Source organism: Stegodyphus dumicola, chromosome 3, assembly GCF_044657685.1.
Source record: "Stegodyphus dumicola isolate Sdum_Otavi_A_Nest chromosome 3, ASM4465768v1".
In the NCBI taxonomy this organism is placed as follows: domain Eukaryota; kingdom Metazoa; phylum Arthropoda; class Arachnida; order Araneae; family Eresidae; genus Stegodyphus; species Stegodyphus dumicola.
The window spans coordinates 91,679,980-91,707,478 of NC_140770.1; the positions used below are offsets into that span (position 1 = coordinate 91,679,980).

General features: G+C 31.3%; 1 protein-coding gene across 1 annotated transcript; it reads right to left on the reverse strand.

The window, feature by feature from the left end:
• Positions 1-4,328: 4,328 nt before the first annotated feature.
• On the reverse strand, positions 4,329-27,499 carry LOC118203439 (xyloside xylosyltransferase 1-like). Its single transcript, XM_035375715.2, has 2 exons — positions 26,310-27,499; positions 4,329-6,860 (listed from the first exon to the last, which is right to left on the reverse strand). Exons 1-2 carry the CDS (start codon positions 26,676-26,678, stop codon positions 6,186-6,188), a joined length of 1,044 nt encoding a protein of 347 aa, XP_035231606.1. The 5' UTR covers positions 26,679-27,499; the 3' UTR covers positions 4,329-6,185.

The window sequence follows — 27,499 nt, forward strand, 5'->3', positions numbered from 1 at the left end:
TATTTTACTCTTGCTCAACGTACAAACTTGAAACACAATTCACTTATATCTTTAGAACACAATTACAATAACAATAATCGCGTGTTGCCACATCTCTGAAACACAAAACTTCATTCATTTTTTAGCTTTATGCGAATATCCGAAGCGCGCTCTTTCGGCGAGCAATGGATGGCGTAACAACATTCAAACATTCAAAGCTTTAATTTTTCATACTTAATTCCCATCCAATACTTACATTAAATTAGTTTTGCATCTAGTCTGGATAACAATTAGATAGCTCCAAGCTGTATTCTTAATATCGTTAGCATATGAATGATCGACTGCACGTTCGAGTAGCTAGGGAAACTTGAATGGTAAAATGAATTAATTTATCGAATTCTTTAAAAACTTTATTATAAATATTTCTCATTGTGAATTTGGAAATACTAATTACTAATTATGTTGGAAACCCCTTTAATCTCCAGTTTCAAACAGCTTTATCGATTTCCTTGTGCACATTAAAAACCTACTGTTACGGATTTGGTATTTAAATAGCTTATGTTAGTTGAATTGTAAATTAAATGGTTTTATTTCCCGCGCAGTGGCGCGTGACGAATATTAAAATAAAGCTAAGCCGGAAAATTGAAAATACAAGAGCGCGTGCATGTAAAATTTAATAAATATCTCTTTTTGATTTCGAGAAAGTACTAGAAAATTCTCGCGCGCGATTTTAAAATCTTATAAAAAGGAGGAAAACCTCTCAATTCAGTCAGTCAGTTATTTTAGTTAGCTTATTTTTGTTTTAAGAGTTTTTTTAGAAAACTGTTCTTGTTGATTGTAGCGAATTTGCGGATTAGCTTTCTTTAGCTGATTTGAATTAAGTTCTCTTGAACGTTTGAGTAGTTAAAAGATAACTACTGTGAAATATTGTAATATTGCACGAATATCTGAGAAAATTGAGGTATTGTGTTTTATTTATTTGTGACAATAATAAATCGTATTCATTTTTCATCGGACTTGTGCATTCAATTCCAAACGAACCCGTACGCACGCAACAATACTTATTAATGTTTTTCACTATACATTACTTTAGATTAAGTTACCTGAATAGGGTTAAGCTGACGAGGGCTAGCTGCTTAGGAAGAGCTGAGTGCGTGAAGAACTTTTAAAGAGAAATTTGCTGGTATAAACGTTACGTATAAAAAAAACCACGAAAATCAATCATGCAGCCAGTCCGCTTACCTGGGATTCAATCCTGGTGTAACTAGCAGTATACTCGATATTGATTTAGGTAAGAAATCTGATAACTTTTATATGATATAGCATTTCATATTACGATATTTAATTACTTGAGGATTCAATATTTGAATTCGAACCTAATAACTACTTGAATAAAAATATGGTACTATTCCATTTTGAGGACAGTAAAAAATTGCAGCGAAAATGTATGCGCAAAAGCGCCAAATCTAGCAAACGCGCCCATTTAACAGCGCGCCAAATCTAGCGTACGCACTGATTTCAAATTGCGTAATTTTAGATAGTTCTATATTTCTTAAGACGGCATTGAAACACTAGTTTAATTTTTAAATCCTTTTTGATTTCAAATCCTTTTTTGATATCCTATAGATTTAACAATTTTGGAACTGCCCATGACGAAAAGTCTGCAATCCATGTACACATCGACCTATTTTCACTCTAAAAAAAATCACAAAAATGGCACTGCGCAAACCCTTGACTTTATCTATGTACACATCGGCCTATTTTCACTTAAAAAGTAAAAGAAAATTGATAAAAATTCAATTGTTTTTAACCTTGTAAAAATTGCCAAACAAATAAGTGGGCGATTCTGCACTTTACCAAGAATGTTTTCAAAGAAAAGGCATCATTCATTATAGAAAATTATGTTTGAACAACCAACAAGATGAAATTATGCTTTAGCGATAACTCGGTAGCGAAATAGCGATGCAGGAATCCGTTCAGTTATGTTTAGCGTTTTTTTATATAAATTATAAAAATGATTTGAAATAGTTATTTACTCTTATGCTTCCATCAGTCAGGTTTAGCCTTTTTCATATAAATTATAATAATAAAAAAGTATTATATGAAATTAACCTTTTATCTAAATTAAAACAATAATCTTTAAATAGTTATTTACTATTATACTTCTTTCTTGCGTTAGGGTTGCCGCAATTATTTTTGGCAGCACTGGCATCAACGATAGTTTGGCGATTTTTTACGGTCCTCAAAACGGAATAGTACCAAAAATATTAATTAAGGCTGGATGGTTTCACATCTATATTATTAATGAAACTTCAAAATTAGACAAGAATATCAGTATTTAACCATTGAAATAACGTACAAGGGTTTAGTACAAAAAAGGATGGCTCGCCCATAAATTTTAGGTAATACTTCATAAGAGGGATCATAGTTGAATTACAGTTAAATGTAGGAAGAAAAATAATCAGATTTTCAAGAAAACGAACGAAATAGAAACATTTCAAATGAAATAGAAAACCAAATCACTGACTTTAAGAAGCTTACTCTTTCGACCTGTATATTTTACTTGTATGTACAATATGAAAGGAGATTTTAAAAGATCAGTGGACTTGCAGAATTGATTTGCAGGATAGCTCTGAAAAATCTAAGGCTGAATCTCCTGGAAAGACTTAGTGCTTTTCTCTACATAAGTTATTAAAAGGGATTCAGCATAGAATAACCGTCAAGTATTTTTCTATTCTCCTAACTTAAAACAAAGAAATTCTTCAGCATGAAAAGAAACAAAGTTTAAGAGCCACAAAGAGCTAAATAAAAAGCAAACCGCTCGTAAAATATTTGTGTCTAATTAGATTGTGTATTTATTTTCGATGCTGAGTTTTTTTGAACTAAAAATGAGAAAGTTAAAGTATGTTAAAGAGATAATTCATCTCTTTCATGTTATTAATTGAAGGAACGGTGTCGTGAGTTTTTATTTTTATTTTATGAGGAAATTCCTGCTCATGATAAAAGTCAAGCTCTGAACAATCTTCATGAAATAAGAACTGTCATTGTTGAACAGTACATTTGCTTATCAGGTTTTCAAAGTGAGCAATTTAAATATTCAATTTCAAATAATTTGATATTTTTCGATTTATACTATATTTAATAGAAAAGTACAACACAAAGCTTTCAGTATTTTACGAATGCATAGTTTTTAAAATTTCAATATGACAACACGATTCGTTAGTTTATATTGGATATTTGGAGTAGTACAATAGACGTTAATATCGAAGACAGCATATTAGATTATTTTACATGTGCGTTAGGGTATCCAGTGTACTAGTGAGTACTACGAAAGAGAATTAAGTGCAAAAATACTTCATTTCTCTCTAAACTATTTAGTCCGTGATTAAAGTTATGCTTTGTTGAGACATTACTAATGTCATTATATGTCAATTATCATATCACAGGATATAATCCCTTAAAGTAGGCATGTGTTACGAGAATAAATGCTATTGCTGAAGATTAGGGAACTGTAAGTGATAAAGAAAATAATTTGATTTCGAATACAGGAAATAAAGAAAAAAATCAAAAGCAGCAATAAGCTAAAATTTGTGAAAATAAAATTTAACACTTCAAGCTTTTCCATTATTTCTTAGCTTTTGAAATCTTTAATAATGAAAAATTATATTACGAATTTCATTATTAAATAATATAATTTCGTTTTTTGGAATTTCAATTTAAATTTTAATAATTTTTATTTTACAATAGTCCGTTATCAGTTTTACAGTTTCTTAGATTTGATATTTTTAAATTAAATATTAAATTCCTGACTAATTTTAATTAACCCATTTGTTTCCCTGGTTTCTGTTTAGAGTTTTTTAATTTAATATTCTGTAATTTTTGCCTAGTGTTATTTGTTTAGAGTCACGTCGAACAGATATCTTGATGATTGATTATAAATTGAAAAGAAAATTACTTTATTCTATATCATTGTCTTCTGATTGAAAAAAAATTCAGTTACCTTGCATTTTAAAAAGTTTTGATTTTCTTTAATTTTGTTTTAAAGTTAAAAAAAAAAAGTTTTTTATTTGCACATTTTATAATCAAACAGATGCAATTCAAAAATTTGCTTCTGTTGAAAATGTTTCAACTGTTCCTTCAAAAAGACCAGAGAAGTTTCTACCTTTTGTTGCATTATATTATTATTTTATATTATTTTATTGAGTTGTTTTCCTTTTGTTTCAATTTTGACTTCTATTTTTCCTGTTAGATTGTTTGTAATCTATTTTTGATTTAATTATTTTCTCTTGATTACACACACACACACACACATATATATAAACCCATCTTGAGAGGTAGATATACAAAAAAAGTCTTAAATTTCCTTTATTACAATGCATATTTATGTTTTCAAGCAAACTGGAAAGATGAATTACGTTTCACATTTACATTTGCATTTGTGTGTCCAGAATTTCGGCATAATGGGAAAAGTGACACACTAAAGGAAAAATTTAAAAATTGTTATTTATGTGCTTGATGCATGGGAAGCAGGAAGTAAAATGGGATTAATGTTCAAACAAATCTGAAGCAACATAATAAATAACAACATTAGTAACTTATGTTAATGGGTTACTAATGTTGTTATTTATTATGTTGTTAACTTATGTTACTATTGTGAACTTATGCTAAGTTTTACCATTTAATGAAAACATTAAATATAATACATTTAAAATATACGTATAACACTCCTTAACAATGAAAGATTCAATAAATATTTGATAATTAACGGCGCATTAATTTTATTTTTAAGGCTAAGCATATTCTCAGGAAATATGTGACTTATTGTAATGGCAATAAAAAGCGAGTTCAGGGTATGAAATTTCACATGTTTAAGATGATAGTACTGTTTTACAGATGCTACAGAAATGTAAGCAAATACATATCATACGTGATATTTACATGTTTGAGGTGCTTAATTTTGATTAATATTATCATAACAGATGTGTATTGTGAATAATTTCGCATGAATAAACTAGTTTAATATCTAGTGTTAAGTTCTTTCATGCAAAGTTAAATGCAGATGTTGTAATTTTATTATATACTGGCATCGAGTTCTACATGTTCATATATATTTTAGACATATTTGCTTCTTATTATATTCTTTTTGGACAAGTGTTTTGATTACTACATATTTCAAACATTCTTATAAATATGGTACTAGAATTTATAAATTGTAATCTCTGGAAGATCAAAATTAATTTAAATGTGAGCAAATAATCACTATGCAAAGATTACGACTTTACTAATCTGGGAGTGTGAAAAAAAATTTGCGATAAAAAGAATAACTGATTTCAAATTTCATTTATTTGTTAATATTCGAAACATAAAATTTCAGCCTACTTTACTAAGGAATAATACACAACTTATGTAAAGGTACTTTTTTCTTTTTTTCTTTTTTTTGAGAGAGAGTCAAAAGATGGAAGAATCTACTGCGTGCTCGACAGGAACCACAGACCTTCCATCTGTTAAGTGATGTGTTAATCATTATGTTGCAATTGTAGTCGCTAAGGAATAGTTTAATTTCTCAAAATGTAACAGAATAAAAGCTTAAACAAAAGATACTAGACACAGCATTAAATTTATATTTCGAAAGGAGAGGCTGGCCGCCTTAAAGCGAGTACATATATCATTATTTTGGGCCAACTTGCAATGTATTATATGCTAGAAATTGAAACATATGTTTTGTTAGATTACAGAACCTTTTCATTAACTAAAAGAGCCTGTAAAAATATAAATTAATTATATCGGCTAAATGATGTTTGTTTTCTTAATGGTTTCTGACACTTTTGTGATGCACAGACATAAACGGTAAAAAATTGTTTCGATGCTTTTCAAAATTTTGATGTCTTCATTACAGTCATGGAAAGGTATATGGAAACAACAAAACAGTAGAGTTTTAAAAATAAACGTGATGCGGTGTATGCTACGAATGTTTTCATCTTAACTCCCGAAGCTTTCTTTGAGCTGAAAAAAAAAAAAAAAAGGGATTCTCTTTATAACAACTTAACAAGTTTTAACTTTTGAAAAGAGAAGGAAGGCAGTTTATTAAATAAAATATTTGATGTAGAGATAGAAGAGATATTATTTAGGGAGATATTATTTTAGGGAGACATCAAGAGGATCATTGCACATAACATTCATTTTTAAATGTACTAAATATTATACATTTAATCATCCGGAAGAACAGCGTCACCATTAGCATGCAAAATATTTATCTTGCCTTTACATTGGTGATAAAGATCAAAAATCGCATTATCTACTTCATTTCGCCATCCAACATCAAGTTGACGATTCCAAGAACAATCTAATTTGTAATATAACTCTGGAAATTCCATACCAGTCAATGTAAAAAAGTCTTGATGACCAAGGTAACCTTCGAATTCGTATTTTTTGCATAAATTCTCTAATAAAGTTTCATTTAAAAGAGAGTTGTAAAGTTCAGACTTCCTCATTCGATCTAAATCGAATAGTACTACTCCAGTATTGAAGCCTTGTTTACCAGGTCTATGGGATCCAACTGAAGTTCCTGGATTCTTCGTTCTGAATTTGGCAAAGTCTACTCGGTACTGTGGTTGAAGATCGGGCGCAATCCCGATAACATTTTTCGGTTGAAATTTGTCAAACTCTTGATGAAGCTTCTGAATGTCAGTTAAAAATTTCAGATCAACATCGAGGAAAATAACTTGATGTAATCTTTTCGGGAAAGCTTCGTGGAATACCTCAGATAGGAAGAAAATGTCGTCGTTGTAGCGTCCAACATCTTTGCTAAAGAATAATTTTCTGATAGCAGAAACAGTATCCTGATTCTGTTTTGCCATGTCATTAACATCATAATAAGTTATCTGTAAAATAAAAAATAAAAGTGAAAGTATGTTGGAAGGAAAAGGTCATATGTTTTAAATTGAAATCTTAAAAAGATTATATCTATACATTTAAAATTCAACATGCATGCCATGACCAAAATAATGTCTTGTACAGATTTCTTCTCATTCAAAACGCATGACTGTTGTGATCATTTATACAGTACATGATAACAACTGATAAGCACCGCCGAATAGAATTTTAGTAAATTTCACTGCCATATGCTATCTGAACTCGTAAGAGATATTTAAATTATCGTAAAATCATGCACATCACGTTTAGTCGAGACACTTAAGATGACATTCTAGAACATGATCTTTGAGTACATGCTTGCACTTTTACAGATAGAAATTAAATAATCTGTATGTGCTTGTGATAAAGAAATTTATTGCTATAATAACAATATTGGCAGACGACTGTTATGTGACGTTATTGATCATTGAGTTTAATATTTAAAAAGGTAGCAACTTAGAAAACCATTACTATTTTATTGTAATATTTTTCTTCTGTATTTTTCAGTAGGAAATCATAGACCTGTTGTTTTAGGAACGTTAAATGTTAACATTAGAAACCTGTTTTTAAGAACAGCATTAACATTAGAAACCTGACTTTAGAAACTTTAATACAAATCATTCATTTAGCATTTTTAACTCTCCTATCATGTCGTGCTCATGAAAGATAGTTTGATATATTGATGTAAGAACTACTCTACTACATATTAATTGCACTTACTTGAGAATAAAAGTAAAAATTAGATTTTATCCTTCAGATTCTAACTCTGAAAGATAATATAAATTTGTTTATTAAAAATTAAATATATTTTCTGTTACTTATAATCTAAAATTTTTACATACTTTTTTAAAATGATCGGAGTCAATTAAGGAAACTAAGAAAATTTCAATGATATGTTAAAAACTTCTATTAAAATAAGTTTTGAACATCGGAAGAAAAAGGGGAATTGAAAAGTGAATAGTTTTTGTAGATTTTATTGATTCTTGCACATTTTTTTGGGTGCTTTTTGCATCATTTTATGGTGATCAGTCAACGGATATTTCTCGTTAAAAGGAAATATTAAAAGGAAAAAAATTGCAATGCAAGAATTTCACATTTTCATAAATTCAATAGAACATTTAAAAATCAAAACTATGCAAAAATATTAAAATTAAAAAATATTCAGTTTGATCTTCATAGCTGATTCCAGGTTAACATCTAAAACAATTTTAATCTAAAATCTATGATTAGCCAATTAATTTAAAAATTAAATCATCTGAAAATTAAAATGTAGAACGTAGCCTCGTATATTTAACATGGATTATTAAAAACAGCATCGACAAATGGTGGACATTGAACTCAAAATAATATTATTTAGTTATAAACTAGTGCTACGTAGAGTCTAATGCGTTTATTTAATAAAGAAGAAAGCTTGATTATTCAAGACCTAGCTGTGCACTTATTTTATAGATTATTTCGTGCACGAGTCTTGCAACAAATATCTCTCTCCAGGAGTGGGTACGTTTTTATGCCCTAACATTATTTCTTATTAAAACTAATAGACATATCTTCAAGTTTCTGAATATTTTTAAACATCTCTCAAGGTGTTTAAAAATTAAAATTAATAATTGTAAACAAAATTGGTTTTGCTGTTTTATGTATATTCGATTGTTCAATGAAACTGAATGAATATCGTATATCTTCTCCTAGCTTTTTAGCACACATTCTGAAAATCTTAAAAATATTCGCGTAATTTCGTTCTTCCTGGATGAGTTCAAGAACGAGCTCCCCTAAAATTTAGAATTGATTCTTCCATGTAGTGAATGTTTCATGATTGTTTCAGTTTTACTAACAAAGGTAAATTCTTCAATCTACCTGCGAAGGTCACATCGAACATTACATGACAGTATAATATAAAAACTGACCAATCACAGAGAAGCAAACACGAACTGAGATTCACTCAGCTATTTTGCTAAGTCAGCTGCCCATTTAGCTTTTCTAATTATTTATGGATGATCTGAGGCTTAAGGAGTAGTAGAGACAAGAGTAAAAATGGGCCAGATTCAAATTACAGAGAAATAGAAGTTACTATAGCTTATTAGACATTGTAACGTTAATGTTACTAGATTTACAGTAAGCCCGTACTTTGGAAACTAAATTATTTGCATAATTTTCCTCTCTCAATTTTCGGACGATAAAATTAGTAAAAAAAGGGAAGGAAGAATATGCGAGGAAATATTGCAATCGACAGCGAATTTTATCTTTATTAACTCCGGCATGTAAAATCTGAACACAATTTCACGCTATCAGTAAAGGGAATAATCAGAGTTTGGAGGAATGAACTCCATTCCTTCGGTCAATATGGATCTTCATAGCTCTAAGACCTCTAAGAGAAGAATTTCATAATGCAATGTAAGTTATCTAGAACCGAATTTCGCAAAGCTAAATTACATATTCTGTGCACATGCAAGCAGTTGTGTGGCTAGAGGGGGGCAGGGCGAGTGGTTCACGATAGGCGGTATATTTGGGAGCACAGCAGTTTTCGCGTGAAATGTTATTTTATACAGGTTAGTCATGTGGATCGTCGAAGCAGGTGTAGAATAACGAGATTCTGAACTGTCATATGAAAGAAATATAAGGAGAAAAATAGTCGTGTTGACAAGGAAGATAGTAGTATATTTTCTTCACTCCGTCGAAACGTTTGAACGAAAAATACGGACATAAATTAAATTGTGATTGCAATGACATAAATAAAGAAGAATTCTTCTCTAAAAAAGAAGTATTTAAGAATTTTATTCCGTTATTCTAAAGAAAACGAAACAGGGATATTAAACAGTAGTCCCTTTGAACTTCTGCAGGTTATTTTTTAATACAAATTACAAAACAAAATTCTAAATATTGTAATATCATTGTGAATACAATCGTATCTGTTATAAGTCGCAGTTTGTATAAGTGTTGCTAGTTGTGGAAAAGATTTCCTCAGTAGGAAATCATTTTAATTAGTATTTATATATTCAAACGCATATTCTGCATTTAAGAAACCTTTCCAGTTTGTCTGCATAACAGCACTCGGAGCCCTGAAGTAGCCTTCATTGCTCCTTCACTGTCTTTGATATGGTTTTATAAACTGAAAACAAGCAAAATAATAATATAATTTTAAAATCTTTAAAGTTTCACTTTAATTATAAATATAGCGTTTTAATTTATTTCCTTAATATTTCATTTTGACATTTTTTAGCTCTTTTCTTGGGTATCGAGAAAGTGGCTAAATTCAAGGATCGTCCCGGGCGACAAAAGCCATTGCACGAAACGTAAACAAATTTATTGAAATTTATGGCATTGGGTTTACTAAAGATCTCAGTAGCTCTCAACGATCCCTCCAGCGATATCTTCATTTCTGTAAGATATATTGTTGCCCTCTATGGATTTGCTGATTTGGAGTAATTGATGCTAACACTTGATAAAGTATGAAAACACGATTTATTTCCCATTAAAGCACTATGACAGCGGAAAGTTCCAAAGATACGTTTACCCTCGTCGAAAAACTACGACAAACACGTTGAAACAATCAGTAACACAGTCTTCAGGCTATAACAGTGAAGACAGCTTCTCGGAAAAATTCTAAAGTACAGCTCCCCACTCGGTCGATCTCTGAACTCAGAACACTACAACCTCCCAGGACAGACAGGATATATATATAGCTTTAACCTACCTTCGAGAATGTTCTAGAGAAAACTGCTAAAAATGTATGAATGTTCTAGAATGTTCTCGCTCCGTCTATGACATATCGCCAATTTTGTCGCCAAATGGGCGATTTCGTGTCCAATCTGGCAACCTTGCATTTACCTACCACTTTCTGGCAACCCTAAGCCTGCTTTGCGGGGAAAGTATCTCACAGCTTAGGAGCTGGGCATTTCACAACGATATACTTGGAAGATTCGATTGCCCAATTTATTCGTTCAGTGTCTAAAGTTTCACTAACAAGCCACTTTGTTATAAAATTTTGTCGACTTTATCTCTGTTGACAGAGATATTCTGTCGAGCGTATCCATTTATCGTTATAGTTTTACAAATAATATCTCATCTGTATTGCTGTAACAGTCACATCCTGTAATACTGGCGGGAATATTTCTTATTCTTTTGGTTCATCCAAGTAAAATCCAGGTATTAAAATGAACTTCGACTTGCCAGGATACCATCTCTTCGCTTCAGTGTAGGCTGGCTGTCTTCTATTATGAAAACACTGAATCGCAAATCACTAGCATTTTGGTGCATTAAGGTCTTTCTCACTATGTCTTCTGTTTAAAAAGCACTGGTATATAAAAATCTCCAATATTATTCGCAAGATTTAAATTTGGTTGCTTGACAGTTAGGTTTCTATTGAGATGTGTCATAATGATTAGAAACTGATCTTGAAAAACAATTGTTCTTCATTCTGTGATTGGGTTCCAACTCGTTAGTAGGAGTTTCATTCTTTAAGTTATTAGCAGACAACGAAGGCTTATCTTACTTAAAACATTCAGTTATTAATTATTGCCTATTCTGCTTTTAAATGATTGATAGCTCTTCGCATAAGATTCTTCCAAATGATACTGTAGCGCCTTAAAAAGAGTTTTGATTTCATAAACAAAAGTTCTAGAATTTAAAATATATTTAAATTATTATACATCGAGTAATTACATTAAGTAACATCGAGTAATTTACATCGATAATTTACATTAAGATTTGCAGATTACTACCATAAATGAACGATATTTCTTATCCAACGTGTTTTACATAGCTCAGTGAAGTATCCCCTCACCGCATTTTACCAGATAAAATTTGTTTCAAATTTATTTTCGTCTGAATGATTCCTCTGATATTATATTTTATTCTACACTGAATTTTCCTTGTTTAGCTTTTTAAAGCATAATAAAGTTTGTAGAAAGCATTCTGGAAACATCTGGAAAATTTTCTACACTTTTTACACACATTTACTTGAAGGAGTCGAAATTCTAGGAACTGTGTGTCTTTGGTCTAGGAACTTCGGTGTCTCACAAATTTGAAAACTTTATAAAGAATCATATAAAATCAATAAACTGGGATATCAATTTGTGGTTTTATATTTATCACAGAGGAGAATCTTATTTTTCTTAGTATGGGTAAATTATAGCCTAAATTTTCACCGATACATAGCACTGAATCACTGATATCATGAAAATGTGAAAATTTAAATCCTTTAAAAGTAGATGTGGAAATGAGAGCTCGTAGTATACTGATATATTGTAAGTAGTGTTATAATATACCTACAGATGCAAAAGAGTAAATATAAATATATAATCATGATTGTTCTCATTATATTTTTATTGTGATATATAAAAGCCATCAGCCGGTGAAAGACTGAGCTAAAATTTATTCTTGCGGCTAAACAAAATTTGTCTTTCTGGCTGATTTCGAATGTTTTTTTGAAAAATGTTAATATTTATGGGACACCTTTAGTTTGTGCTTTATATTACTTGTAAGTGAGGAAGTTATCTATGCTCAAAATTATAACACTTGAAATGAATAATTTAAGCACTAAGTGTGAACGCTCACTGTTAGAGGGTCGGAGAATAATAGCGAATGCTGTTCTTTTTAATACTATCTTAATCGTCAAAGCACACTATTTCTTACAACACTTAGAGATAGCCTAAATTTATTCTTAAAATACTTGAATGAAGGGGGTAATAATAAAGAATAATGTCGTAATAAATTCGTTCTTTATGCCTCCAAAAACTTGGATCATGAACTATTGAACACTTTCTTTTTCATCACTTAAAGTGTAAAGAATATTTAAAAAAAATCTGAAATCTTCCAGATTTTTATTTAACGTTTTTGTGTTATCTTTATTTATTAAATATCATGTTCTTTGCGTTTAAATCATAAAATTCAATTCAACAGCAGTATCACAAAATAATTAAAAAAGAGTATACCTTTAGAATTTTCGATACACAGTCTCGCCCGCTGAAGATTTTTTTTTTTTTTTTTAAATTCGGTGCTGCCATTGCTCGCTTTGAAATCGTTGAATTTGATAATCAAAAATTCGTTAAAGGTTTACAAAATATGAAATTGATAATAAAACAAATTCCAAACTTGGGCTTCCAGGTGCCCATATTCGAATAGAGTATTACGTTATTCAAAATTTGATGTCCGTAAGTACCGTTGTTTTTCACAGTGCGAGAAGCATACACACATTCATATTCTTCATTATTTAATTTCTTTAAATACAATGTAGGGCTCTAATATCTGGTGGCAAAAATTTGAAAAGTTTATGTGAACCAACGTTTATAGTGAACCAACGCAAAATGCCAAAACGAAATTAATTACCCTTCTGGAAAAATTGCCCTTTTTGAGCTAACAACTGGAGCTTCTGTTCTACGGGAGTTCTGGAAAATGTGAAATTTTACTTTTATAAAACCATTTCAATAATATTGGAACGAATGTAATAAAATTCTGCATTTTAAGAAACTTTGTAAATAGAATTATATGCCGAGTATCAGCGATGTTTAAGAAAATAAAGCTTGTAGCATCTTTTCAGAACATCTTATGTAATTAATGCAATACTGTTGCTGTTAATATGCAACTCAAAAGCAATTTGAATTCATTTATTAACTGAAAGATTGCTCCCCCGATTCTCACCTGATCACCAGCCACGCTTATGAATGAAAGAACTGCTTCGGTAGCCCATATTTCGGCCGTTTGAACTTCGACCGCAAAAACAGACGTAGCACTTCTTCACTCTCCTGCACTTTCTACAAATATTGCAAATAAATGCTACATCTTATTCGCCAGCTCCATCCAGCCTCATTGCCTGCTACTCTGCTTCAGACTTATTATAATTACTAACCTTTTTTATGTACTCTACTGGAACTTTGCCTAAAATACTCCCTCGGAAATACTACGAAAAATCATATATATTTGCAATGCTTACTACTCAGGATGAGGCTAACAAGTCTAGGTGCCTGCCTCAATGAAAATTTAGTTCACTTGGATCTGCAGCCCTTCTTCATGAAGTCGATTTTGAAGAAAAATCTCTCGATCATCTTTAGAAAAGCACGAACATTTCTTATTTGAAACCAAGATGTCATGGAGATAGTGTTTACCAATTACAACAATCCTGATAATTTGACGTCAAATATTTTCAACTGTTATATACTTTTGAAGTTATAAATATTTTATGTCTTTCATGCAAACAAAATGGAACTAGTCTAAAGGGTTACAGCCGAAAACATCGCTTACAAAAACGTCGAAGAGGAAACAACGCAAGGCGAAAACCTCGTCGTACACAACATTGTGGGAGAAAAGAAGAAAGCAAAGAGAAAACACCGTGTCATAAAAAAATCATCGTCGCAAATAAATATGTTGAAAAACTTCGCAGTTTTAAAACATCGTCGTCGAAAATATCGTAGTAAAAAATAAAGCTCCTATAAATCCCCGCACGACGATAACATCGCATGCATGCTCTTTCCAGATTTTAAAATTTGTAAATGCATATTCGCATAAAGATTGGGAAGCGCAAGAAATGTTAACGACACTTTAAGAATAAACGGAAGAAAAAAAAAAAAAAAAAGAAAGATATAATTTCCACCTGAACAATATCAGATTAACAAATGCTGCAATAACATCTGATAATGCAAGTACGAAACAAGTTTACATTCTATTGTAAGGTACAAATCTTCATTTAATGCTTTAGCCATGTCCACGTGAAAGAAAATAATTTCATAATTAACTGAGCAACTTTTATAGAGTTAACCTCATGTAGTTATTTATCGTCCTTTTTCTAAGTATCTTTAGGCTGTATTTTTCATAAAAAATTATGAGTAAAGCTTTAATAAAAAAGATTAATTTATTAATGACCTTTGTTAATTAACTATGTAAATTTAAAATTCTGTTAAGTGCTGCAGTTGCATTAATTTTCTACTCATTTTCAATTTTTAAATGCTTAAGTTTCCTTCTTACTTTTTTAGCAAAATCTAATTAATTCATTCAAAAATAGGAAATATAAAGTAAAAATATCCCTTTTTCCTTCTTGTGTTCCCAAATCATTATGCGAAAATGGATTTACAGCTTTTAAAACCTGAAAAACGCATGTGTGCGATGTTACCTCTTGCGATGATATGTAGGTACTTTACTTTTTACCACGATATTTCTTACGACAATGTTTTCAAACTGAGAAGTTTTTGAATCGCTTTATTTTCGACTACGATATTTTGTACCACTATGTTTTAGAACTGCGATTGTTTCTCTTTGCTTTTAATCCTCCCACGATGTTTTGTCACCGCGACGTTTTTGCCTTCCGTTGAATCTCCGCGATGTTTTCGGCGGACAGCGTAAAAAGACAGCGAGAAGAAATAATTCTTCCTATGCAGCTGATGGAACCTAACTGAATAACTCAGAAATATGTACACAGTTTTCTTTCTTTCTTTTTTTTATCCCAAGGGGGCAATTTGTCCAGAAGGGCTATTAATGTCATTTTGGCATTTTACGTAGTCCATTGTAACCTGGCGTCCAAATATTACAGCCCTGTATTATATTTAAAAAAATTAAATTGTGGCGTTCCTCCCTTTTATCTAACCACCTAAGTGTGGAGGAACCTAGTGAACTGCTAAGCGAATAATTGCTTAAGTTCAGTAACAGAAATGTAAAGATCAAGATGGGTTAATTACCCTTTATTGCTCAAAATAAGGAATTACAGTCGGCCCCTTTCCCGACCTCAAAAAAAATCCTCAATTTGGGCTTAAAAGTGTAAGAAATATGAACTTGACTAATGCTTAGCGAAGCTATCAAGGGCCTGTAATATGGCCGAGCGTAGTAACAGCTTAGAGAGACGTATCCAAAAGGTAAATGCGTGCTAGTCAGAAACTCAGATGCTCTCTCTCCCGAAGTCAGTGGAACTTCGACTAAAATATTACTCATTTGTATTAAAACGATTTTAAAACACATTTTTGTAGGAAATTGTAAGCTGAAATTAGGATGGACAGGAAAGGAGCTAAAAATAACTGTTAAAAACTTAGGATAAGCCTTACAAGATAATGAAGAATCTGCATGAATGTATGTACGTTTATCGCATTATGAAACAACAACATCAAATTTTGACTAAATCTAAAGACATCTAAAGACATCAAATTTTGAATAACGTAGTCCTCCACTAGAATATGGACATCTGGAATCCCAAATTTGGAATTTGGAACTTGTTTTATTCTCGCTTTCATATTTTGTAAAACTTTAACGAATTTTTGATTAACAAACTCAGTGATTTCAAAACGACCTGTAGCAGCACTCTACGGAAAGAATAGCATTTTTATCTCCAGCTCACGAGACTGTAAAAAGATATGGTTTTCTTAAAAATATTTTGTGATATTGTTGTTGAATTCAATTTTATGGCTTAGGAACGTTTTTATGATTTAAGTGCGAAGATGATATTTAATAACACGCAAAACGTTAAAAAAAAGCTCCTTTGGGCGTAATTTCAGATTATTGCTACCGAATATTATCTCCGTGAATTATATTTAAAGAAATTAAATAATGAAGAAGCTGAGTGAATGTATGTATGTTTCTCGCATTGTAAAGAAACAACAGTTCCTAGAGCCATAAAATTTTGAATAAAGTAGTCCTCTACCCGAGTATGGGCACCTGGAAACTCAGATTTAGAAATTGGATTTTGTTTTATTGTCTGTTTAATATTTGGTAAAATTAACGAATTTATTATTAAAAAAATCATTGATTTCAAAGTGAGCAGTGGCAACACTGTACGAAAAAAACACTTTTATTTAAAGCGCGTGAGACTATCGGAAATTATAGTTTTATATATTTTTAGCTCAAAGGAACATTAATCCAAATCCTCTCGAAACGTGTATGTATGTGTGGATATGAAAAACAAAAACGACCCTTTTGTGTGTAATATGAAATCTGAGAGCTTTTAGATTATTTGTCTACTTACTTATTTATTTAGAGATTTGTTTAAGTTTTTTTTCTTTCATTTACGCTTTTAGGCTAATATTCACCTTCGACAATAAATTCTTTCTTTTCATTAGATGTTGACTCAAAATTTTACTGACTCAAATATCGAAGGGAATGCGCAGCTGGTTTCTGTTAAAATTCACATATTCTAGTTCTCGAACGACAAGAAATGCCCATCGAAATACATCTAAATCAAGTTTAAATTCAATCGAAGTGCATCGGAACCCACATTTCTTAGATTTTAAGGTACGTCATATTCCCAAGTTAAGGCCGGGGAGTTTAAGAAAATTTTTTACAAATGAAGTTTGAGTGTCGGCTTACGCATGAACTCGAAATTATTTATAAATAGTTTCATCAGCGAAATGATATTATACGTTACATAATTACATATTTATACGAAGATTTTAAATTCAATTTATAAGCTAATTTTCAATCCTGTTGAATTTATACAGCAAAATCTTATTCCTCAGCATATACACGGATTTGCTTATATTCAGAGTTAGATTGTAAATATACGCTGAAGCAAGTCGGAGTTCCAAGTAAGATGTGTTATGGTACTTAGTTGTATAAATGAATCGCAACGCTATCAGAAATTTATATTAACTAAGCAACATTCCTTATAGCACTTCATTGCTATTTATTATGAAACAAAATGAAGTTGATATTGTTAATTGAAACTGCTAATTTGCTAAACGTGTAGATCATTTTCTCTGGAAAGAGCAAAATGCATGGGTAAACCTGAGCTGAGAAAGAAACCCACGTTCCTTACAGGAAAATGTACAGTTATCGTGGATACCCATCCATTCAAGAAAGTTTTATATAGGTTAGAAATGAAAACGGAAAGGCAATTTTACCTAACTTCGAAAAATACCGTTTAAACGGTTTAGATTTTCTGGCACCATGAACTTACTATCATTATTTATTAACTTAGCTTCTTTTATTATTTCATTTAATCTTACGATATACCATATTCACTCGAGTATTCTTCTTCATAATGTTTTAGCACAAATTTATGGAATAAAAAAATATTTACGTAATTTTCTGCTTTCTCAAGATGTTTAGAAGCAAGCTACTTTAAGCTTGAAAACGGATTCCTCTATGCAGTGTTCGCTTTCGTCTTGCTAATTGATTAATTCGCGGAATTCCCGTGCATGGGCTCTGATTGATTAAGCAATAACATTAAAGAGCTTAAAAAAAACAGAAATAGCTAATGTTCATCATGGTTCAGAAGATTGACTGAACGGTGATGAAGACGATGGCAACGGGGGAAGATAACGACGACTTGCAAGCTGTGGTAGACCACACACAGCATTTTCAGCAGCGTTAAATGTTTGGAGGTCTAGGCAGTTGACAACAACAAAAATGGGCGAGATACAAGACACAAGGAAGTAAAAATGAAGATATCTTAGTAAATAACAAAGTGTTAATATCTTGTGTATTCTTAGTGGAATATAAGTTTTGTTTTAATGAAATAATATTATTGTGATAGTAGGTAGTATATCCATAAATAGTTTTCATTTGTTTTGTACTCATTGTAACTGCGTCATTTGAAAATCAAAATATTTATATAATTTTCCTTTCTCGATTTTTGTACAGTAAAATTAGTAAAAAAGGGGGAAAAATACGCGAGTAAATATTATTTTAGTTGATTATTTATCTTCTCATTATTAATTTAGTTTATTAACACACTTATGTTATTTTTATTTAAATTAATCATTATTTATTGCTTTATTTTATTTTTGCCTTCTTTTCTGTCGGTCTTTGAGGCTTTGACACTTCTAATCTAGAACTTAAACCCTAAATTAAACTGAATAACCAAATCAAATAAATAAAGAATACTACTTAGAAAAGGGAATGAGGGAGTGTGGATGTGTCTTCTATACTAAATGAGCATAAGCTCAAATTTCAGAAGTATGCTGGAATGAAACTTTCAATGCGTTGCTTTCATTACTTCTTAAAACAACAAAATGTGTTGAACTCAGTGTTATACGATAACATCATGCTTCCACAGCACGTCACCAGCGATGCTTTTGATAAAATTTCGTTAAATTCTGCTTTAAGATCAGCTAAGATGACATTATCACGTGAGAGGTTTTATTAAGAATAGCCTGAAGGTAACATTTGCGAGTTCTCGAATCAAGCGTACATGTTAAAATTGGGTTGAAATAGAGGAAAGTGGATAATCTGGATGTCTGTGAAATATGCCTGAAGCAGCTGTAGAGAAAGATCGAGGCAAAGTATGTAAAAACATTACCTTGTACGAAAACTGTCATATTTTGCTGATTCTGACAATTTCACAGTTACAAATGTTAAATTAGTGGAGAGAAAGAAATATACAAAGGCCAGACGTTATTCATTATTACTATGTTGGACCTGCCACGACGTCGCCTTAATCCTTGATTCTATATCCGCATTTTCAATCGAAAGACTCTAGAGCTTTCAGAACTGTGAAAGCTATGAAATATATTCATAGATAAATAAAAATAAATGTGGGTAAGCACTTTTTGAAACTCTGATAGCCTCCTTCTTCACACAAAAACATATTCAGGGCTTAAAATATTAATAAAACTTTTGCGCAAGTTAAAAAAAGGAATAAAAAGTATTCCTACTTTGACATTCATTAAGATGTACGTTGCGAATATATTCTCTGAACTAACTGCTATGTTCGAAATATGCATGAAAGAAGAAGTAGTTCATGTTCAGTTTTCATAATTTATAAATATTTAGTCTATTCTTGTTTCAAATAAAGTTCTGAAGCAAATAAATTCAAATAAAGTTCACTTATGAGTGGATTTAAATCGAAATTTTATCTTTTATTTTTTCATGACTAATTTAGTAAAGAAAGATGACATCAAAAACTTGGCCGAGTTTTTAAACTTAAAAATAGATAAGTGACTCAAGGTTCAGTTACGAATGAATGGTCGTCTGCATGGCGTCTTCCTATGTAAGTTAAATACCAGTCAGTTTCTCTTGTACAGTCATTAGGTTATTTTGAAGCAGGAGGCAGGAAAAACAGGATTAACAGTGCCCTCGCTAGGACTCGAACCTGGACCTCTCCAATACGCGCCGAGTGGACTAAAGTTTTACCACGAAGGCATGCTGGAAGGAGGCAGAAAATACCTCATAAAATCTCCCATGAAAGCATTCTTCTTAAAGCAGTTAGATCTCGCATTCCTTAACTGTAATGAATTAACCATTAAAATAGAAGCAAATTATCTTTGTTATGGATCTTGAAATTGCTCAAAATTTCCCTAAATAAGGAAGAACAGCAATAGAAGTTAGGAAAATTCGAGAAATACTCTTTCAGATGTTTTCATGTGCACTGATGTTATTGTTTCAACATAAATGGACACTGTTTCCAAGCAGCAATAAAAAAACATGGTTTCATTTATGTTCGATATTACGATAGTGCGTTGCTGAATACAGCGTTAAGTTAATCATTCAAAAACTGAATTTAGAGCCGCTAAGACGCTAAGGTGGATAGGGAAGCCAGCTGCGATACCAAAGGCTTCGGGTTCGAATCTCGGAGAAGGCATGGATGTTGTAAATGTATAGTGTTTTTGCGGCATGGGGAACTCTAAATATGAAGAGAGCCGAAAGTCCTCTCGAGTGGTTTGGTGTAAAGGGGAGAGGGGTTCTCTCTCTCCAAAGTGGGGTGGAAGTCCAACCTTCATGAGGGGCTGGGAAATTTTCTGGCAACCATTCTTTCATGAAATACATGAACAAGACAACTACAACAACACAATTTAGTAGGACTTCTTAATATCATTTTACGACAACTGTTATTTGATATCCAAACATTATAAGTAAAATAAACTTTTAACACCATTTAAAGTTTAACTGTAAGAATTTAAATTCTTTATATACTTTCATCTGAACTAAAAAAATCTATTAGTTATGATGAAGTTTTGTTGTAACATACAGGTTGCAGATCTCTTAATTCATTTTCTAAAATTTATTCAAAAGGTAATATGCTTTTTTAATGCATTGATTTTAGCCATTTTACACTCAAAAATGAAATGAGGAAACAAACACTACAGCTTTTAAAATTGAAATTAATTTTTGAGTTGAATTTTAATGTCATTCAACAGATTTCACTTTTCTTGTAGATGTAATTTTAAAAGTTAGCAGATAATGGATATATTTTGTTTTTAAGAAGTGGAGTGTATATGAAGAAAGAATATTACCAGAGATATTGTTGATAAATAATTCGCCGAATTTTTGCCCTCCGCATGATTTTAACTGTCTTATGAAGATAATTTCTAGGGAAGATTTTTTAAACATATGATTATATTCAGGGGAGAAGCTGTACTAGGCTACAGTCAAAGAATTTACAGTTTTACATTCTTGAAATGGATTCAAAGAGTAGGTTCTCTTGTACTTCTTAGACAAATTTTTTCTGCTACGAAAATGAATATGATTGATTTTTTATGCAATTGATTATTGATGATATGATATGATAATATGATTTTATTATTGATGGATATTTGAAAAGACATTTAAATGTTATTTTAGATCCTTTCCCGTTATAGGACAAGACGTTCCGAACAACTTTATCTAGAAAAACACATTTTCAATTTTGATACTTCCAGAGAGAAATATTTTCTTATTTCAGACAGAAACATTAGCACATACCGATCGTGGTAAAATGTTTTCCAAACATTAGAAATATATCCCTTAGGTTAGCGATTTCAATAAATAAAGAAAACAATAGAATGATATACTTTAAAAAATTTACGAACAGTAACATAAACTTAAACAATAACATAAACATAAATTACTTACGAACAATAACATAAACATAAATTACTTACGAACAATAACATAAACATAAATTACTTACGAACAATAACATAAACATAAATTACTTACGAACAATAACATAAACATAAATTTAAACATAGCTCATAGACATCGTTGGCTCGTATGTCTGTCTGTAGAAAGGTTTGTCGTACGTACGGAAAAGATCCGTTATTGTTTTTGTAAAAACTCTTAATATATTGCGATTTTGTGGCAATCCTATGGTTTCATATTAGGTGCTTAGAGGCTGAAAATTTTACTGTGGAAAGCCATAACTGAAAAGTACCCAAAATGATTTAATTAAAGAATAGAAAATGCCCGTGAACTTTAATTTCGGCGTAATTTTGATAACCTTTCAAAAATACAATGAAAGAATTCGATTTCAAATTAAAATTCATTCATATGAACGAAGGAAGTAAATCAGAGAATCAGTAAACTTTATTATTACAAGGAATTAGATTTTATGACTGTTTACGTCCTCCGAAATAAGAAGTCTGTTTTATTAAATTGTTAAAGCCCGAATTTATTCCATTCTTTAGGTTATATTTCTATTGTTATATTTCTTTGAAAATATTTTCTTTTGTTAAATTATTGAAATTAATGCTTTAACGAATAAATTTTAGCAAATAAATGAACAAATTTCTGAAATTTTATATTTATTTTGTTTCAATGGATTGTTTAGAAGTGTAGTTACAAGTGTACAAGCGATCGAAAGTCCAATAAAAACGGAAAAATTAAATCTCTTAAATTAATCTTCAAAAGCTGTAAAGTGATTAATTCAGATAAATATGAGATTAGCGAAGGTTTTTAAGTACCATAAAGCACGCTTTAATGAATTATATTTGTTTAAATGCTCGAAATTTTAAATTCGTATTTAAATAAAATATATAACATTTAAGAGTATTTTAAAATCATAAGATGATCATGAGATTTCTTAAAATCATAATCATGTCTAGTGTAAAATCAGTGTCATCATATACATCCTACCGGATGTTTTCACCTCCTTTCTAGACGAGGCTAGATACTTATGTTTGCTTCACGTATGTTAATTTGTAGCAAAATCAATAGAATGTCTGTTTTTTGGTAATCTTTCTCTGTTTTATTTCTCATAATTTTTGCTTTATATGTAGGGTGGTTATAAAATAACATGAGGTATTCAGAGCCGTCTAGCGAGTAAAGTACTGCATGACCAAATTTGATTGACTTACATAGTGAACCAAGGGATTTCGACTTAATTTTCTCAAACAAATTAAAAAAAAAAAAAAGAAAGAAAGAAAATTGACGTGTTTATCTAATAAAATGCATTGATGTGGGTAATCGCGTTCCGTGTAGCGCTCATGAGTACAAAAAGAAAGGCTGGAGGAATTCTCATCATTCTAAGACTAACTGCCTTTCGATGACTCTTATCTTACGCAATCGTGCTTTGTTAGTCAAACTGTATTATCAGCGGAAACAGAATGCCAGTGGTTCCTCCGTGGATTCCGGCAGTTAAAGAAGTTGCAACTACTTGAAATTGCAAGAACCAGCAGCAACCAAATCGGGAGTGCACAGCGGTTAGTCAGCAATAAGTTGAAAAATTTGCAACTGTTATTTCGCACAGGAGATGGCAAATGTTGCATGGTACCAGCAGTGTTTGGGTAGTATCCCGGCACACGCAGATCCCATACTCAACGGCGCGGAAGATTCTACATTAGATGTGGAAGTTTTATCTGTATAAAATCTCTTTTGTTCAAGAATTGCTCTTTGACGATGCTGCCACCTGATTTAATTTTTCATTGAGATTCTCAGCACGCATGCAAGTTAATGATACATGTTCGTGACAGATTTTATGGGGTAACAAAGCCCACTTTCATTTGAGCTGTGGTATTAAGTGCAGACGTGTATTAGTGTGAATAATGAATGATTAAATACCAAAGACACAACACACATCAATTTTATTAACAACAAATGGTTAATAAATGGTTAGCACACATAATTGCCGCATTTGGGCTGCTAATAATCCTCAAGATTGCCTGCAGGAGCCTTTTCACTTCCAAAAAAATCACAGTGTGGTGTGTCTTTACGGCATCTTTTATCATCTGTCCTTGCTTTTGCGAGGAAAATCGTGAAAGTGGACCAGTGATCTGTACCGTTACTGTTGACAGGTATGCCAATATGGTACAGAAATTCGTGGCTCCACAACTGCAGCAACAAGGATATTTGTGCAGAAGGGTGAACTATATCCCGCATTGGACTTAAGGTACAGAGTGTGTTGCCGCAATATTTTTCAGACAGTAGAGTCATTAGTCGGGTATTTCTACGGTATGGTCACCGAAGTCGCCTGATCTCCAACTAGGTTGCAGAAGCTTGTGAATTTTGGTTGCAGAGATTTCCTAACGGTGTTATGTATTAAGGACATGTCCTCGATTTTGCAACTTTGAAAGATCGAATAACGTTGCAAATGAGACATATTAATCCTTATAAGTGCGAATCGCAGTAGAAAATATCGTGCAACGTATGCAGTTCTTGGAACATCACAATGGTGATCATATTGAAAGTAATTTCTAAGTAACAACCATGTTTTGTTAATAAAATTGATGTGTGCTGTGTCTTATAGGTATTTAATCATTCATTATTCACACTAATACACGTCTGCAGGGCCAACATTTTCTCTGCTGGTGACTTTTGGTACGAAATATCGTGCAACGTATGCAGTTCTTGGAACATCACAATGGTGATCATATTGAAAGTAATTTCTAAGTAACAACCATTTTTTGTTAATAAAATTGATGTGTGCTGTGTCTTATAGGTATTTAATCATTCATTATTCACACTAATACACGTCTGCAGGGCCAACATTTTCTCTGCTGGTGACTTTTGGTACGAGGACAAGATCCCATGGTACACTATGTAAGCTCATCAAATTTGGTTATGTTTCGTCTAATACTTAACTCTTAGAGGGCTTTGAACCCTCACGTTATTTTTTATAACCACGTAGTATATTATATCGGATCTTTACAGAATAACATACCCCAAACATTTCTTGTCCAGATAAGACATACAAGCCATCATACAAGATAGCATATTTTCGACATCAGCTCATTTCGACCATGGTAAAATTTTCTAACCATAAGAAATATATCTCTTACTTATTTCAATAAACAAAGAGACAGTGTGTTTCACTTTAAAAATTACTTATTGATGTTGCTTATTCTGGAAACAAGAACACTGGTAACAGGTAAGGATAGTACATAACAGGTAAGAATCGTAAATTAATTTTAATGGTGCTAATAGACATCTTTATGCACTAAACTCTTTGGCGCGTGTTGTCCTATAATGGAGAAGATATTAATTATCTCCTACATAATATTTATATGCATAATATGTGTCTACCACAATATAGATCTAGTAATATCAAAGGCTTTCAGAAGACAAATATCTTTCTAAATCCTGTGTTTCAATATTCACTTAAGGCTTGTTAAGCAAATTTAGATACAACTATATGGGTGATTTGAGAAAATTGTAGGGCTCGAAAAACCTTTTTGTACTTATATTTGCTTTTAAATCTTAATTTTGAAAAAAAAAAAAAAAAAAAAAAACTGAGTTATTGACTTTCAAATTGGTTCACTACTTAAATTTTAAGAATTTTTCTCGCCACTTCTTCAAAGACCAGTTTCTTCAAAGGCTTTTCTTACTGATGACTTTCTTTAAGATATCTTTATTGTTTTTAAAATGTGAATTGCTACTTAAGCGAAATCTTTGCTGAAAGTTTCATTTGCAAGAGGTGAATACTAACAAGTTTTCCTTAAAAAGTCCTCCACGAATGTATCCCTTTTTTTAGGCAGATAGCCCTCTCAGGCTTTACCATAATTTGATAAACCAAACTATTTGCAAGAGATCTACAAAAACAAATGCACAGGTACGCCTTTAAAAATTGTCTTTTCTTTATCAAGTATGTTCACAAATTTCTCTTTTCGTTATTTTGCAATGAAATAACACCATAATTTTCTTTCTCTAGCATTTGATTTTACCTTTTTTAACAGTTTGTTACTGAAATTAGACTCTGAAACTAAATTACACTTTTGTTTAAATTTAGGAATTTTTAAGTTTTAAATATTTTGTTAACTTTTTAAGCTTTAATGATAAACTTCTCGAGGTACTGAATGTATAATTATCAGATTGCAATTTAACATCTTATTTTTTTTTAAAGTCAAGAGATTTAACAAAGTTTTCTGTCTGGCAAAAAAGGATAAACTCGTAACATTTATCAAACGAAAGTATATTAGTTTGTTATTATGTATATATATATATATATATAGCTAGATAGATAGATATAATTATGAACAACAATTTAAATCCATCCAAACTGGGGTTTTGAATTTAGGCTTGGGATCAATGCATTATTAGCTACAGGTAATAATGTATTAGTAAAATTTAATAATTTTATTATTAAATTAAGTATTTATTATTATATTATTCAGTAGTATTATTAGCTATTGACTGAATGCAGTCAGTTTACTTATTTAAACGCAGGCTATGAAAATTAAAATTTACTGCTTTCTTAAAAAGGAAGACATTATATTTTAGTAATACTGCTACTTGTGCATAATTTGTCATGAGATATTAGTAGAAATTTAACAAATAAATTTGAAAAGCTTTAACAGATTACTAAAATAACTTACGTTTAGTCTTCGGCGAAATGTCCTTGCTACTTTCTTGAGAGTTCTTCCAGTCCTTTGTTTGCTGTTGAGATCCAGTAAAACATGCAAAAATATAGGACTTTGTGTATTTTTTAAAATACTACTGAAGGTTCTAGCCATACCACGCACTATCTTCATATTTTTAAATGCATATTTCCCGAAAAAGGCGATATGTATGTATCTGTCAAAGGGCTGCTTAGATATATTCGAAGAATTGTCACATGACTTAGATAAAGCGACTGCATTTGTGAAGTGACTGCGGTACAAGACAGCCAAATTGAATAGTAAAGTTGATACTAATAAAAAAGGAATGACGAAAGTTTTAAGATTTACTTTTTGTTTTTCAGCCATTTTTTTTTTTTTTCACCTTTAAAATGGCAACTACTTTTTAACAGCTGGTATATATATCAGCAAAATTGAATATTTGTTGAAAAGAAATAACATTACTGATTATAGAATTTTTGAGCTCCTTTTACTCTTGTTTAAATTATAGTGGAATTTCTGTAACTATTACCGCAGGAGTTGAGCATTATGAAAACTTTTCATAAGGTGAATGTTCTTCACTGCGGCTTTCATTAAAAATATACAAAATAAAATCGAAAAATGTTTTCAAACACATTACTAGAAGACACACGGTAAAAATAAAAATAATTAAATACTTCAAGGCAACCGGGCAAAAGTTTTCTTCGAAAATGATAACATTGTTTTACCTTCGGTTTCTGTCAGTACTATTAACCGTAGATGATTTCTATTTATTTTTCATGAATAGAAGCTGCAACTTTACGTAAAGTCATATCGAAATATGTTAACACGCACACGTCCGTGGCAGCGAATACATCTTAGAAAACTGTCTGTCTTTGGGCGAAACTCTTTTAACATTAGAATCTCATATTTTCTCGCTTTATCGCATGAAATAACTCACTCAGACGTTTAAACATATATGATTGCTTTTGAGGATTCCTCTACCAATGGCACTTCAAACCAGTGAAAAACTAGGTCATACGCTCGTTCCAGTTCCTTCTGACCGGTTTCTGGCTTCAGCGTACCTTTTCTCTCAGCTTTTTCTTATAATTGAAAACTGGGTGGGACAAGATTTCTAAAACAGACATAACTTTCCATTTGAGAAAAATTACTTTCGTTTTTAGTTAAAACTCTGGTGACGAATGTTTTCA